This window comes from Limanda limanda, chromosome 5 (genome assembly GCF_963576545.1).
Source record: "Limanda limanda chromosome 5, fLimLim1.1, whole genome shotgun sequence".
Taxonomy (NCBI): domain Eukaryota; kingdom Metazoa; phylum Chordata; class Actinopteri; order Pleuronectiformes; family Pleuronectidae; genus Limanda; species Limanda limanda.
Window position 1 is genome coordinate 26,864,176 of NC_083640.1, and position 14,944 is coordinate 26,879,119.

Sequence of the window (14,944 nt, forward strand, 5' to 3'; positions counted from 1 at the left end):
GTGCGTTGTCACCGCGGCGGCGAGGATGGATCACCCATCGCCACGATGGCTATCACTTGCGCTAACCCAGAAGTGTCAGGTGACAGTAATACGAAAGCCTGGAGCGAGGCTGGCCGGGACAGCCACAGTCCCATAACCAACAGAAGTTATTGCTGTGCGCAACAAAAAATGAATTGATGTTCACTGTTCCATACCCCTCACATTTATCCATCAGTGGCTCAGGCCAGTGTAATCTGATGGAGGAGATTGGTTGCCTGACAGTCAAATGTGTGGTCTTCGGGGAGGGGACGGCACAGCGCCGGTGTCTATCAGAGATTGATTATCTCCTTCTTCACAATAACACGGGAGCAGGTCTGTCAGAAAAGAAGGACAGATCCTTTCATTGATTATGGAGGTATAAATCCTAGGCAAATAGGGAAGCTGCACGCCATGCTGCTCCATGTAAACAAATGCCATCAATCACCTGGGTGGCCCTGCAGCAGTGGTCTTTGATGACGCCGGCTTTTGGCCTTGTGGATGTCAGCGGGTGTCGGCGTGTAGTTGATGGAGAGGCTTCTTACCTTGTCTGGTGGTTTTGAAGTTGAAAGACTGGAACCCTCCTGTGAGGGCAGAGGAGTCGATGACGTCCACGCCGTACTCGCTGTGGTTCTTCCTGTACAGCATGACGGCCACCACGAGGATTGCCACGGCAATGATGCCGGCTCCCAGGCCCGAGTACAGCGCTACATCATTGGAGCTGTCCATACCTGAAACACACAGGAGACATGGGAAAGTAGAGAGACTTTAAAATCTCATATAAAAGCCAGTATTCAAATATTGCCCAGGTATTAAATAACAGGGCCCTGCACAAACCAATGTCAGCCAGTCGCTACTAAAGCCTGGTTACAAAAGGGGAGGAAATTACCTGAAACCTTACAGTTCACATTGTAAAAATCGGTAAAATGTTCATAACAACTGAATACAATTTATATTCTAATGTATTCCAGTTATTTTGACTTTCTCTTACTCCTTGCTGATATTAAAAGCACGCACATGAATTCCATTTACAAGTTTTGGGGAGTTAATGTTCCGCAAACAGTGTTAAACTGCAATAAGTGATGTCACTTGAGTCACCTATATTGGAGGTTAATGTATAAATACTATCAAAAGACAGTATAGATATTATCTCTGGTTCTGCTGCTTCATTTATGAAACATTTGCATTCTCCTCACTGACTGCAATGGTGAATCAGTGGAGTGCTCTTTAAAACCTTGTCACCAATAAACCTCCTCACATTAAAAGCCTACAGCAGGAAAAGCTCGGAGAAATACCACGTGAAAATTCTGGAGAAAACTTTGATGTTCATTCACTGAGATGAGCCGAATGTTATTCAGAGAAAAAACAAACAAATGGGAACTCCTGACATGACCAGTGCTGTGAAATTGTACTTTTTCCTGAATTCATCAAGACAGCAGGAAAAACACGGAGTGAGTTAAGTTTAGCGAATTAGAAATAAAGGCACGTCTCTGAAATAAGACTTAATAAAGACCTGTTTCCATCTGTACTGAGGTAAGTAAAAGGCCCCGGGGCAGTTGTGGAGCGTGTGTCTGTACAGTATGTGACAGTGTGACAATATGTGAATATGTTCTTGATGTTTCTCTCGCAACTGGGTCAATTCTTTTTCACTTTGATGAAAGCAGCTTCGCCGGAAAATAGGGAAAAAGCCTTTTAAGTGTTGCACATAAAATACCCTTGTGTTATTTTTATATTAATAAAGACCCAGACTCAGTGAGGAGGAGGAGGAGGAGGAGGAGGAGGAGGAGGAGGAGGAGGAGGAGGAGGAGGAGGAGGAGGAGGAGGAGGATGGAAGGAAAGCAGTGAAGACAATTTTGTTATGATGAAGACATTCAAGGGCAAACAAATGCAAGAGTTGTACTGTGTTACACTGGCTCCAGCATGGAAGTGAGATGGGAAGGATGGAGAAGTGGTAAGATGGAGCAGACCATCTGTCTTATCTCTCTATGCTATATTATGCCCCACAGACAGGATTAAATGAACACGAGCGGTCGTTACTCTAAACTGTTACATGCCACAGTCAAGCTGCTAACATGGAGGGTGATTAGCCAAACTGCCTTTAGACCCACCGGTCTATAACCAATAGCTGTGATGGATATCTCACAGTGAAGACAGTTAAGAGCCCATGCGGTGTTGCTGTTGGTCACAAGTTGACGCTAGGGCCAATCAGAGGCAGATTCATTTATATTGTTCCTACCAGGGTGATCACTCGACACATATCAAAGTAACGCACTCCCTGTTCAATCCTTTAAAGCTGCAGAGCAGGCAGTAGGCTCCACTTTAACACAGACGTGGCAGGCTGATGAAGGCACACTGGCTAGCACCTGACAATCACTCAGCCAGGCTAACACCGGTGAGTGATTGAAAGCCGCCACAGAAATGTGAGGACGGCACCGTAAATTGGTCAAAATTAGCTCGTTTGCAATGATTACAACCCATTAATCCTCCACACCAGAGCACATGTTCACTTGTCACAACCAATATATCACCTGGCTCAAAGGGGAAGCACAGCTGTGATGTCACGGCTGTCATGAAAAGTCAGCGTTGAATAATGACATGAAGGCAAATGAGAACTTGCTGGGTTAAAAACTGGAGTAGATCAGATCAGGGTGAACTAATTGCCGGTAACTCAGGATGTTTTCCATTTCCAGAATATGTCCTGAGAGAATGCAAACTGAATGTCACCCCCATTTTCCGCTAACTTTAAACTTGGAGTATTTCAGCTCTTTGCCCACAGAATTCAGGGCATTGCACATTAGTGGCAGGTGGGGACTGGGAGCTGGAGATGAAAGAAGTCCACAGAGGAAGACTCACTTTGAGGTTTTACGTCATGTAGCAGCTTTCGATCTGCAAAGACAGAGAGATAGAGTGAGACAAAGAGGAGAGAGAGTGGTGATTAAAGTCCCAGCCTCGTGTGAAGCGTCTAACAAGCGCGGTGTGGGACCTGGAGCAGAGAGAGAAGCTCTTCTGATGACAGTGCTCATAGATGACAGATATTAAGTGATAATGGCCAGGCCAGCATCACCACTGTCGTCACATCAGCATCGATGAAGATGGTGAGTTGCAAAGCGCTCGGTTTTTAAAATTTTAAAATGCCTGAAGACCGATCATCTCGAAAAACTAAAAACGAGTTTGATTTTATGTAAGAGGTGTAAGGTCCAGGGTTTCTGCCTGTTTCAACATGTTGAACTGTTTAAATCCTTTTTAAGAACATAATGAGGGAAATATAAGAGTTCAAGTACAACAGATATGACAGACGTCACAAAATTATTAATGGAGATTAAGATTTGTCCAGTTGAGAAAAACGGTTGACGGCATGTTATCTCGCAAACTACAGGCAGAGACAGTAGGTATCCTTTTCTTTCTAACAGTCAAGGTGAGTGTCATGAGCTCAATTCTCAAGCTGTTTGTAGGATCAGATATCAGCTCCATGTTGGCCCTGTTGTCTCGTATCGAGTTTTATTACAGCCGGTTAATATGTAGACTTACAACATACTTAGACATTACAAACCATGTATGGCGCCTAAACATTTCCTTAAAAAAATTTATAATTTTTGATGGAAGTAGCATTAAATTAACGTTTACATAATAAAGACCCACCAAAAAGAAAAAAAATAATGCCTGTGTTCAGGACCTCTCTGAAAACATCTAGTGCATAAAGTAGTGATATATTTAAGACATTTTAAGGAGTATACAATGTTAGACATTAAAAGCCCCAGCTGAAATCTTGGAATCTTACAGATGGCACCATTATGGAGACAAAAATAAAAACCATAGTGAAAGGCACATTTAAAGGGACTCTTACCTTTGTTGCATTTTTACACTTTTTTTGGATAAGGTTAAATTGGTATTAATAAGGTAATGACACTCTAAAATGCAAGACAGACCCACCAGGAGTAAAAACAAACAATTATTTCACTCTCATAATATTTAGTGAAAACTTCAACCAATAAAATTCTTCGGACCGAAGGACCTTATTGGTCGACAGACCTGTCTGTTTGCTGCATGGACATGCAGGTTTTCCGTCTGCTTCTTGTGGCGCATTCGGGCCCGCGTCATCAAGGCATGTGAATGTAAATGTATATAACTTACCGAATCCATTGCTTTGGTAAACAAAAACTCACGTGCGTGCGCGGAGGCAGTAATTGTAAGTCTGCTTGTAAATAAAGTTTCTTCAAAAAAACACCGCGGATGGGAACGAGGGGGTGGGGCATTGGAGGAAGGCGGGATGATTTGAATGTGCTGTAATTCTCAAATGCAACAAAGGTAAGAGTCCCTTTAAGTAGAGTTGAACAACTCTGTATTTATTTTCTTTTAGTAACAGTATTGGGGCTGTGATTTAACCCTCTTTCGTATTTTCAGTTTAATAACACATTTGGTTCAATTTAAACCTGTTGAATAGAATTGAAATTGATACCCAAATTTATGTGTCAGATAATTCAGTAAGTCTCTTTGTTGAAGACCTAATAGCCCTTTCAATAAAACAAAACACCCCCAGCCTTCATAAGAACCAAGTTACAAAGTCGTCTTAATGAATTTGATTACAAACGGCGTAACAGCATAATTCTTCTGTATGCCATCAGAAGGTACAGACCAGCCATTTGTCATTTCACTTCATGTCTCTTATGAGCCACTCAAGATGGACTCCTGACATCATGACTGCTACCCAAAAGTCAGAATCAGCTAGATCACCGCCTGGTGGCTGGTTGCAGTATACGTCATAGACGACACCAACTCAAAAACTAAAGGTCAAAGCAAAAAGTCTAATCGTTTTCTCAATTATAGTTTCCGTCATTTTGGGTAGTTGTCACACTCATGTGTAATCAAGCCTTTATTTGTTCAGTAAGTTTGGTTTTAATTAGTAATTTGAGGCTATAAAAATGGCACAAAGCATCATGATTGACAGCTGAGATTGATTGGTGATTGGTCCAGCGCCTCCATACTGTGGCTCCACATTACATCCCTACTTTACAGACTTAGAAATGTCAGCACTCGAATCTGAAATGTTGGCCTCCTTTTTGTACAATGGGAGGAAGTAGAGATGTGTCGTCTATCTTTATATGCAGTCAATGGTAGTTTCTGAGGCCTATTTCACCACCACAGCAAACCATACAGATGGGTTGGTAATGTCTGGACACAAACTATTACATCGGATTACTTGCAAATAACAGTGTAGACAGTCTTCTGTACATATCTAACATTCAGTCTGAGCGCAGCTGTAGTCCTCCTTGACTTTGTGTTTTCTCCACCATGTGTTGTGTGAGCTATCATCGATCACCGATGTTTGCTTTTGGGTCCTTAAGCAGAGAGAGGATGTTTGAACATAAGTTCTAGTTTCCAAACTAGTCAAAACAAAAATGTGTAAGATGTAGATATGTTGAGCTAAAAGCCTCGGGTTTAACTCATCCGAATATGATGAAGTTATTTAAAAATGTAAAATATTGTATGGGATCATATTGACCCCCAAGGACCATAGGAGGGGTAATTGATGTAATCTAATATAAATTAAAGCTAAATACAAAACAAATTAAACTACAGGTTGTATTGGTGGTAGTGATAAATAACATGCCAAATAATGATTAATGATCATAATTTAAAAGTTTAAATAAAACATTGCAGTTGTGTTTTGTGCACTTGTTAATTTCATTGTACCTGTATTCATATGAATATATAAAGAAAATAAAAAGATGCATGTGTCGAAAAAATCTGTATTTCTAAAAGAAACGTGCCTCTTGTGATTTGAAAATGTAAACCCTTCAAATCACAATTCTTATAGAAAAGATCATCATCCAGCCCGATTCTGTATTCATAAAAAAAGTCATTGCATGTGCATGACCCAAACAGTGCAATGCTCTTTCATTTCAACCATTAAGCCTCATTCAATGATGGATGCCTGCACACCTCAGCCTGACACAGAATCAGTGGGACGTACAGTTTGTTTAGTGAGCAGCATGCTGTACTTATCATGCACTGGGCATCCATGTCAATCCACAGTGTGTTTTCTTTCCAACACACCTCCTGTTCAAACATGCTCGGAGGATTTGCCAAGTTACAGTGAGTGTACAGGACTGTCTCAGAAAATTAGAATATTGTGATAAAGTTCTTTATTTTCTGTAATGCAATTAAAAAAACAAAAATGTCATGCATTCTGGATTCATTACAAATCAACTGAAATATTGCAAGCCTTTTATTCTTTTAATATTGCTGATTATGGCTTACAGCTTAAGAAAACTCAAAAATCCTATCTCAAAAAATTAGAATATTTCCTCAGACCAAGTAAAAAAAAGATTTATAACAGCAAAACAAAATCAAACATTTGAAAATGTCCATTAATGCACTCAGTACTTGGTTGGGAATCCTTTTGCACGGATTACTGCATCAATGCGGCGGGGCATGGAGGCAATCAGCCTGTGGCATTGCTTAGGGTTTATGGATGCCCAGGATGCTTCAACAGCGGCCTTTAGCTCATTTGCATTGTTGGGTCTGGTGTCTTTCAGCTTCTTCTTCATAATACCCCACAAATTCTCTATGGGGTTCAGGTCAGGGGAATTGGCAGGCCAATTGAGGACAGTAATGCCATGGTCAGTACACCAGTTACTGGTGGTTTTGGCACTGTGGGCAGGTGCCAGATCATGCTGGAAAATGAAATCCTCATCTCCATAGAGCTTTTCAGCAGACGGAAGCATGTAGTGCTCTAAAATCTCTTGGTACACAGCTGCATTTACTCTGGACTTGATGAAACACAGTGGACCAACACCAGCAGCTGACATGGCTCCCCAAACCATCACTGACTGTGGGAACTTCACACTGGATTTCAAGCAACTTGGATTTTGCTCCTCTCCAGCCTTTCTCCAGACTCTGGCGCCTTGACTTCCAAATGAAATACAACACTTGCTTTCGTCTGAAAAGAGGACTTTGGACCACTCTGCAACTGCCCAGTGCTTCTTTTCCATAGCCCAAGTCAGACGCTTCTTCCGTTGTCTTGAGTTCAGAAGTGGCTTGACCATGGGAATACGGCTATTGTAGCCCATTTCCCGGACACGTCTGTGAACAGTGGCTTTTGATACCTGGACTCCAGCTTCAGTCCACTGTCTTTGAAGCTCCCCCAAATTCTGGAAGCGACCCTTCTTCACAATGCGGTTAAGGCTGCGGTCATCTCTCTTGGTTGTGCAGCGTTTCCTGCCACATTTCCCCCTTCCAACAGACTTTTTGTGGATGTGCTTTGAAACTGCACTCTGTGAACAGCTTGCTCTTTGAGAAATTTCTTTTTGTGTCTTACCCTCCTGATGGAGGGTGTCAATGATGGTCCTCTGGACAGCAGTCAGATCAGCAGTCTTCCCCATACTTGTGATTTAGTTTACTGAACCAAGCTGAGTGTTTTTCAAGGCTCAGGAAACCCTTGCAGGTGTTTCGAGTTACTTAGACGATTCAAGTGATTAGTTGAATACCCTACTAGTATACTTTTTCATGATATTCTAATATTTAGAGATAGGATATTTAAGTTTTCTTAAGCTGTAAGCAATAATCAGCAATATTAAAAGAATAAAAGGCTTGCAATATTTCAGTTGATTTGTAATGAATCCAGAATGCATGACATTTTTGTTTTTTTAATTGCATTACAGAAAATAAAGAACTTTATCACAATATTCTAATTTTCTGAGACAGTCCTGTATATATGATGATGAACATGATAGTGAAAATGATGAAAATGATGAAAATGATGATGAGGATGATGAGGATGCCCAGGGGGGAGAAAGGCCTTACTCTGGGTACAGAGTCCATCTGTGCAGTTCTCAGTGGCCTCTCTGCTCCCTTCACACGTCTTCCCTCGGTGTCTGGGTGCAGGCGAGTTGCATTCCCGACTCCGCTGCTTCTCGCACTGACCGCTGCATATGGTCCACTCGCTCCACTCGTCCCAGCCTCCATCAACTGTAACATGAGGATTATACACATAAGTGGATGAACGAAAATTAACTGATACTCTGCATGTATATAGTTCCAAGGCAATGTTAACATGACTACTTGACAGCTTGATTAGCATTCATAATGGACGTTATAGAGTTCAACTTTATTCAGTGCAGTCGCCTGCTGTCAGGTCAAGAGGTCGACTTGTTAAAGCAAAAGCTAAACATAAGCTAGACAAAACAAAGTGATATCTCTCCTCACATCTCAGAACAACATTCCATCCCAATAATGACACACAGCATTAGTTTTGTAATATACTGCCCTCTTCAGGTGGAAGCAGGCTATTGTCTCTCGAAGCTAGGTGACTAGCCAATGTAACTCATTGTTTCTCTCATTTTCAGGGGTGCATGCCATTCAGTCTTGGGCTTGGGGAGTTGAGGGGACACAGTGAGTTTTGGACTTTTTCGCATTCACGATAAAAACCCCGGGATCTCTGATGGGTGAATGGCTGTAGCTACAAACAAGTGTGCATGTCAGGCTGCTCTTGATTTAGCTTCCACTATTGTGCGAGCAGGTCTTTTTCACACTTTGTTGGACAGGGTGGAAACTGATTACATTAAAGAATTACTGTGTAAAGGGGCAGCAGTCGCAAGTAAACGAGCAAATTACACCAATTTATCAACTCTGTGTTCGATTTGCAGTAAGTAAGAGAAGTTTGAGACAGAAGACACTTACACAAGTAGTGCAGCTGCTTTAAGGGATAGCTCAGAGCATAAGCGAGTGGGCGAGAGAAAGTGTGTGTGTAGGTGTGTGGCTGGAGCAGAGAGTTAGAAGTTAGAAGTACAGCTGTGAACCAGCAGTTTACAGTTTGGGCTGTTCGTCAGGAACTAAATGCTACAACACCTCAAGACCAAAGACTAGTTCCTCTACTCTCTCTGCTGTCAGATGCCCTGATCTTTTGATCGTTTTATTGCTCACGTAAATTGGAAATAGTGATCACAGATATAGTGATCAACCATTTATATGGATCAATAACTTGGCACAGAATCGTTCCTATACAAATGCTGTTTAAATAATTTAGTAATGGGGATCAAGTAGTCTGCATACAGTGTTCATTTTGGGTCTTTTCGTACATGTTTGGAGCGTACTTGTTTTTGACAGTTTTTAGCGGCTCTGTCAGTAATTTACTCCTCTCCTCTCTGTGTGCCTCTCATCGACTGAATCGAGTTAAACCATCGCGCCCTGCCATCTCCTCCAGCTCCATAAATTGTCTAAGTTTACAAATTCCATTGTAGCATGAGGTTACAAATGTCCAATGCCACTAGTTGTGTGTGTGTGTGTGTGTTTTTGTGGGTGTATGTTTGCATGTGTGCGTGTCAGCAGGCGCAAGATAATGAAAGCAAGCAGAGTCAGGATGAGCAGAACTAATGAATAAATGTGCTCAGCTAGGGGTGGTGGGCTCTACAGTTCTGTTCGCTAATGTGTAAAAGTCCCTGTATGTGACTGATTTGCTGTTGTCCTCATGTCTTCATTTTAAGGACAAAGCTCAATTCTGTTTTGTTTCTGTTTCTAAAATGGATATAGCATGTTCATTGGTGAACTTTGGAGGTAAAGGTAGCAACTAGAGATGAGCCGGATACTCGGCTGAAACGAGTATCCGGTACGGATAAAGCACTTTTGCCGACTACGAGTATAATACGAGTAATCGGAGTCATTATCTGTGCTCGGACAGAATGAAAATCCTCACACAGCGTCACAGCGCTCCTCCCCTTCACACACGGCTCTGCTCACTCACTCACAGAACAGCTCTCTGTCTCTCAGTCACTCAGGTTCACTGCGCATCGGGACTGTTCCATAGGCTCAGTCAAGGAAGCAGAAATGATTCGTTAATTTCCCGACTGGGTCTTCGAGTACGAGTCTTGATGAGTGAGATGCGAGGGACGTTCACTGTCTCCCGGAGAAATGAACACTCTGTGTTTTTTAGTATAGAAAGACGTGAATTATATTTGTTCACAAGTCAATATGACTGGTTTTGTTATTTTCACTTTACATTTACACTTAATTTACAGTAAAGTAAACCTCTATTAAATACAGTACAACATGACAGTTTGTATGGTTTGAAATTGTCATTTATTATCACACTGGCATTGAATTATCACGGCAAACAATTACACTGCACTAAACTTTAAGTGTTAATGTAAAGTGAAAATAACAAAACCAGTCTGTATGACTTGTGAACGAATATAATTCACGATTTTCTATACTAAAAACACAGAGTGTTCATTTCTCCGGGAGACAGTGAACGTCCCTCGCATCTCACTCACACACACACTCACACACACACACACACACAAACACACACACACACACACACACACACACACCTGGTGTGGAAATAAATTTAAAAAAAATAAAAATAAAAAAATCATAAAAAAAATTCAAAGTTAAAAAAGAAAGTTATGTGGAACCAGCCCACTTCCGGGTTAAATCACACCCACTTCCGGGTTAGGCCCCGCCCACTCCGAGTACGGATTATTCATATGGTTAACAGATACAGATACAGATAATGCTGTACTCGCTCATCCCTAGTAGCAACATTATTTTGTGCAGAGCCAGGTTAGCGGTTTGCAGATGACTCTAGTCTTTAAGATAAACTCAGCTAAAATCATCTATGTAAAGCTCGACCAATGTTATTACTCATCTTTAGAGCTGTATGTGCTTGGCCACATTTCTAAATGTTGATCCCAGCCAGGTTGGCTGTTTGCAGACAACTCTAGTCTTTAGGCTAAGAAAAGCTACGCTAAGCTTAGGTAAGCTAAGCTAAACTCAACCAATGGCATTAGTCGTCTTCAAGGTTGTAGGTGGCTACATTTTCAAATTTTTCTAACAGCCATGTCAACTGTTTGCAGATGACTCTGGTCTTTAAGTTAAGTTAAGCTCAAAACAATGAAAAGATTTTCAAAATGTAAAACCCTCTCTTTAAAATGCAGTTGTTTATATCTTCATTTTAAACATACAACTGTTTTTATTCATTACACAACTGCATAACCTTAAGTTTGGTGCTAACTTCATACACATTCGGCATTAAGATATTGTCTTAACAGTCACACACACATATTCAGGACACACACAATGCACATTGTGATGTGGTGGTACAGCTTGAGAGACATTTTCTTTTTCTCATTAACCCCCAGGCCTGTTTATATAATGGGATTTGATACAAGGCTGTGAAACCCAAACAGCTTGGTGCATGCTAATAGCTGAATTTCTTCCGCCACGCTCTGTCATCTGATCAAGGAAGAGCTCATCATGCTTAGCTTAACAAATATTGTGAGACCATATGGCGCCTGAAGATTTTTTGGCAGCACTTGCGATGCCCATAATATACAGTCTTGTGGGCGGAGGAGAGGGATAATTTCTTTTGTAATGTTCCATGGGCCGTGCCTACACTTCACATTTGTTTGTGGTTTCTTCTCAGCTGTTTAAAATGCAAACTTGTGTTTATGTTGCGGAAATTGAGGAAATGCTGAGTGTTTCTGAATTTCACCGCAGTTATTTTGCAAATTGCCACATACTTTTTCCCCATAACTTGTTGCTCTGATTCCATTGCATGAGCTCATCTGCCAACTGCTATAGATGCAGTCTGATAACCTGTAACCACTGCAAAACTCTGCATAGACTTTGGGGTACTTTTCACGCCCCAAGCTTCATGTTTTTCCGATCCTGCATTCGTTGTGTCTGCTTTCATAAATTTGCCTGATTTCTGTGCTTTTTTTTCTTTCAAACCCTCGAGAGGATGTCTTGAACAACTACAGGTCTAACCTTGCATTACTTGCATTACAGAAGTTCTTCAGTGTGGGGTCCGGACTTCCTCCCTTGCTTGTCTGTTGCCTTCGCAAACACTCAGAAATCTCTGGGGCGTTCGAGGGGTGGTGCAGCAGGCAGAGGCAGGATGTAACATATACATTCTGCTATGGTGATCACCTGTTTTTGTTTACATCTCATCGACATAAACATCAGTTCTTGACAACTTTGTCTTATTCATGCGTGGCAATGCTTTTTCATCCTGGAGACATGTATTCTATTTGTGTTTTTCAGTTTTGTGTTCATCGCATGTTAGAAATGTCATCAATGCGGCCACTTGCTCAGACGTTATCCAGAGTATTTAATGTCAGGAGAAACTGCATTACTGAAAGCAGCTTAACTGTGATCTGGCAACAGAGAGCAATGAAATGATTTATATACTCGACAATCAAGAAACGGTTGTGACTGCTTAAGATTAAATGACTGAAGGATATACATACAGGCCTCAGAGCTCTACAGTGGCAGCCTGGTTTTACTGGTCTCATCAGTCTGTCTGCAGAGCCCATTGAAGAAATATAATTGAGTGTTTTATCTCTTTTAGCTACAGAACCATGAGCTCTAAGATCTAAAGAGACCGCCTGAGTCAGTGGAAATAAAGAGGTTCACTCTTTCACTGGATCTTTACCTTTGAAATTTCGTCTGAATGCAAGACATCAAAGTCATCTGTATAAAACCTCCACTTATTTATATATTAATAATAAAAGGGAGCCAATGCTAACTGTTGCACTGCAGCTCTACTGGTTCTAGTATCTAGTAATTACTGTTACTGGCCCATTAAAAGACCAAAGGGCATAACTTAAAAAGAGGCCACAAATGCCAAGTTTCAGGTTTAATAAGGTACTCTCCTAGAACTTGTGGGCCTTGTAGTTTTTGATCAAGAGTTACTAAAAACGGAGGAAATAAAGCCGACTGAGACCCCTGAGGCGATGATTAGGCGTATATGTCTTTGTCACCGATACCCAGTGGGTCTGCACAGTACACAGTGTGTAATGACTTAGTTTTAATCACCTGTTCTCTCCCAGAACTATAGTCTGAGACAAGTTTCACTTCTGGGACTGTTCTCTTACCTCTTTGCCATTTCTTGTTAAGTGCCAATCTGCTTTGCGATGGGGGGGCCCTCTGACCTCATCTACCCTCCGAGCTCTCTTTACACTCACACCATCATTAAGGCAATGCTCTGGGCTGGCTTGTCAGAGCTGGACAGCCTTGTCAGTCAGTGGCTCAGACAGCTGGGTCACCGCAGCCTACGCTTCACCCTTGTCTGCATCTCCTTCCTCCCACTAACAAACTCGCTCCTCCGTCTGCTGCATATATATCTTCAGTCCCTCTGTGAAGCCTCCAGGCTACGGTGGTGGCAACAGGTCTGCATATCTCTGCTCAAGTAGGAAATTCCAATTCCTCCTCTTTTGCACGTAATTATTTTTTTTCCTGTGAGGTCCCTCGCCAGGAACACATCCAGCCGCCCCACCCCGACCATTGAAGGTTGACAGCTTTAATTGGCAAGTTGGTGGTGGAAAACTTGGATACCCACACATAAGTTGGCGTCTGGACTTAAATTTGTTTGTTTCCGACAGAAAGTGCTTTTTATAAGTCAGATGTCACTGCACCTTTAAAAATTAAAAGCTGATTGATCACTGAGCTCATCAGTTTGGCTGCATAGAAATCGAAGGTGGCTGACAGTGTCATTTTCTGTGCCTCCATTGTTAAAAGATGCAATTTTAACACTATGTTGTGTTTATGCTTTTGAAAATTGTTCGGTTTAAAGGAGCCAGTGTGTAAGATTTAGCCTATAGGGATCTATTGTCAGAAATTGAATATAAAATAATCCTAGAGATGTTTTCACTTTAGTGTATTTCATCAAAATTGTACAAATTGTTCTTTTCTTTACCGTAGAATTGACCCTTTATATTTAAACACTATATATTTACATTTGGAGCGGGTCCTCTCTACAGAGGCCGTCATGTTTTTTACAGTGGTCAAAACTGGACAAACTATATTATGACAATTAAAGGATAAGTCAGGTTTTCTGTCATGTTTGAATGGGAGGGTGAGGTGAGAGGTATTTCAGCTGCAGCATGCAACTTCACCACTAGAGCTCACTAAATTCTACACACTGAACCTTTAAAAGTTTGGTATGTAACATAAGACACATAAGAAAACAACTTTCAATGAAGATTAGCACTGAATTTAAGGGATAAAAGAATGCTGAATTATTTATGGGAAATTATGTCGCTTGCGCAGTATTTTAGGTAAATAGGACACACACTTTTTTTTGAGAAAAAAATGCTCCACTGAACGAGCCACGGTGCACAATGCTGGCTAGACACACATGGAGCGAGCGCCCTTCCTCACCTGCAGAGTATTTGGTGTTATTAAATTATTTTTAATAACACCAGGTTTCCACAGCACAGCACCTAACCCCACACATTAATGAACTGGCAGCCAAGAAAAATGCCAAACATCTGTCTCTGGGACACGTACATAAAAGAAGAATGTATTCTTTATGCACTTTATCCAATATCCTGTCTAGCATGTTTAATAAATATTGCCCCTGTTGATTCAGTTTTGAATTTTGTCCCTCTCTGTGATTGAGCTTGACACCACTGCTCTAAATGGTAAGGAAAGGAGCTTCAATGCTTCCTAACTTATCTCCTTTAGCATAGGAAACGTAAGACCATCCTTTATGAAAGGAAAGGAGAAACGCTGTCCCACAATTCTTTGTGGCAGCAACATTTAAAGTGGCATAACCTTGGAGTTGCATGGGGACACCCACATTAATATAAAAGTTGTTGTTGTAGTGATGTTCGAATGTTTAATAATAAAAATAATATCTTGCATTAATATGGCGCCTTTCACGGTACCCAAGGACACTTTACATATGGGAGAAAAGGAAAAAAGTAATTAGCACAGAAAACAGCAGGGTGGAGCATTAACTGAGGCCCAAGGCCTTAGTGAAGAGGTGGTGCTTGAGGAGTTTTTTAAATATGTCCAGAGATTGAGCGTTGCGTATTTCGGCAGAGAGAGTTCCAGAGGGTGGGGGCTGCGGCACAGAAGGCTCTCTCTCCAATAGTTTGCAGTTTGGTGTTGGGGATGGAGAGCCAACCTGAGTTTGATGAGCGCG

General features: G+C 41.4%; 1 protein-coding gene across 1 annotated transcript in view; it reads right to left on the bottom strand.

Moving 5' to 3' along the window:
* unc5db (unc-5 netrin receptor Db) overlaps positions 1-14,944 on the bottom strand; it is a 182,580-nt gene that overhangs the window by 46,759 nt on the left and 120,877 nt on the right. Inside the window, exons 7-9 of the mRNA XM_061071591.1 lie at positions 7,819-7,983; positions 2,869-2,901; positions 561-746 (exon numbers count right to left, since the gene is read on the bottom strand). Of these exons, the coding sequence (XP_060927574.1) occupies positions 561-746; positions 2,869-2,901; positions 7,819-7,983 (384 nt within the window). The remainder of the gene's footprint in view (positions 1-560; positions 747-2,868; positions 2,902-7,818; positions 7,984-14,944) is intronic.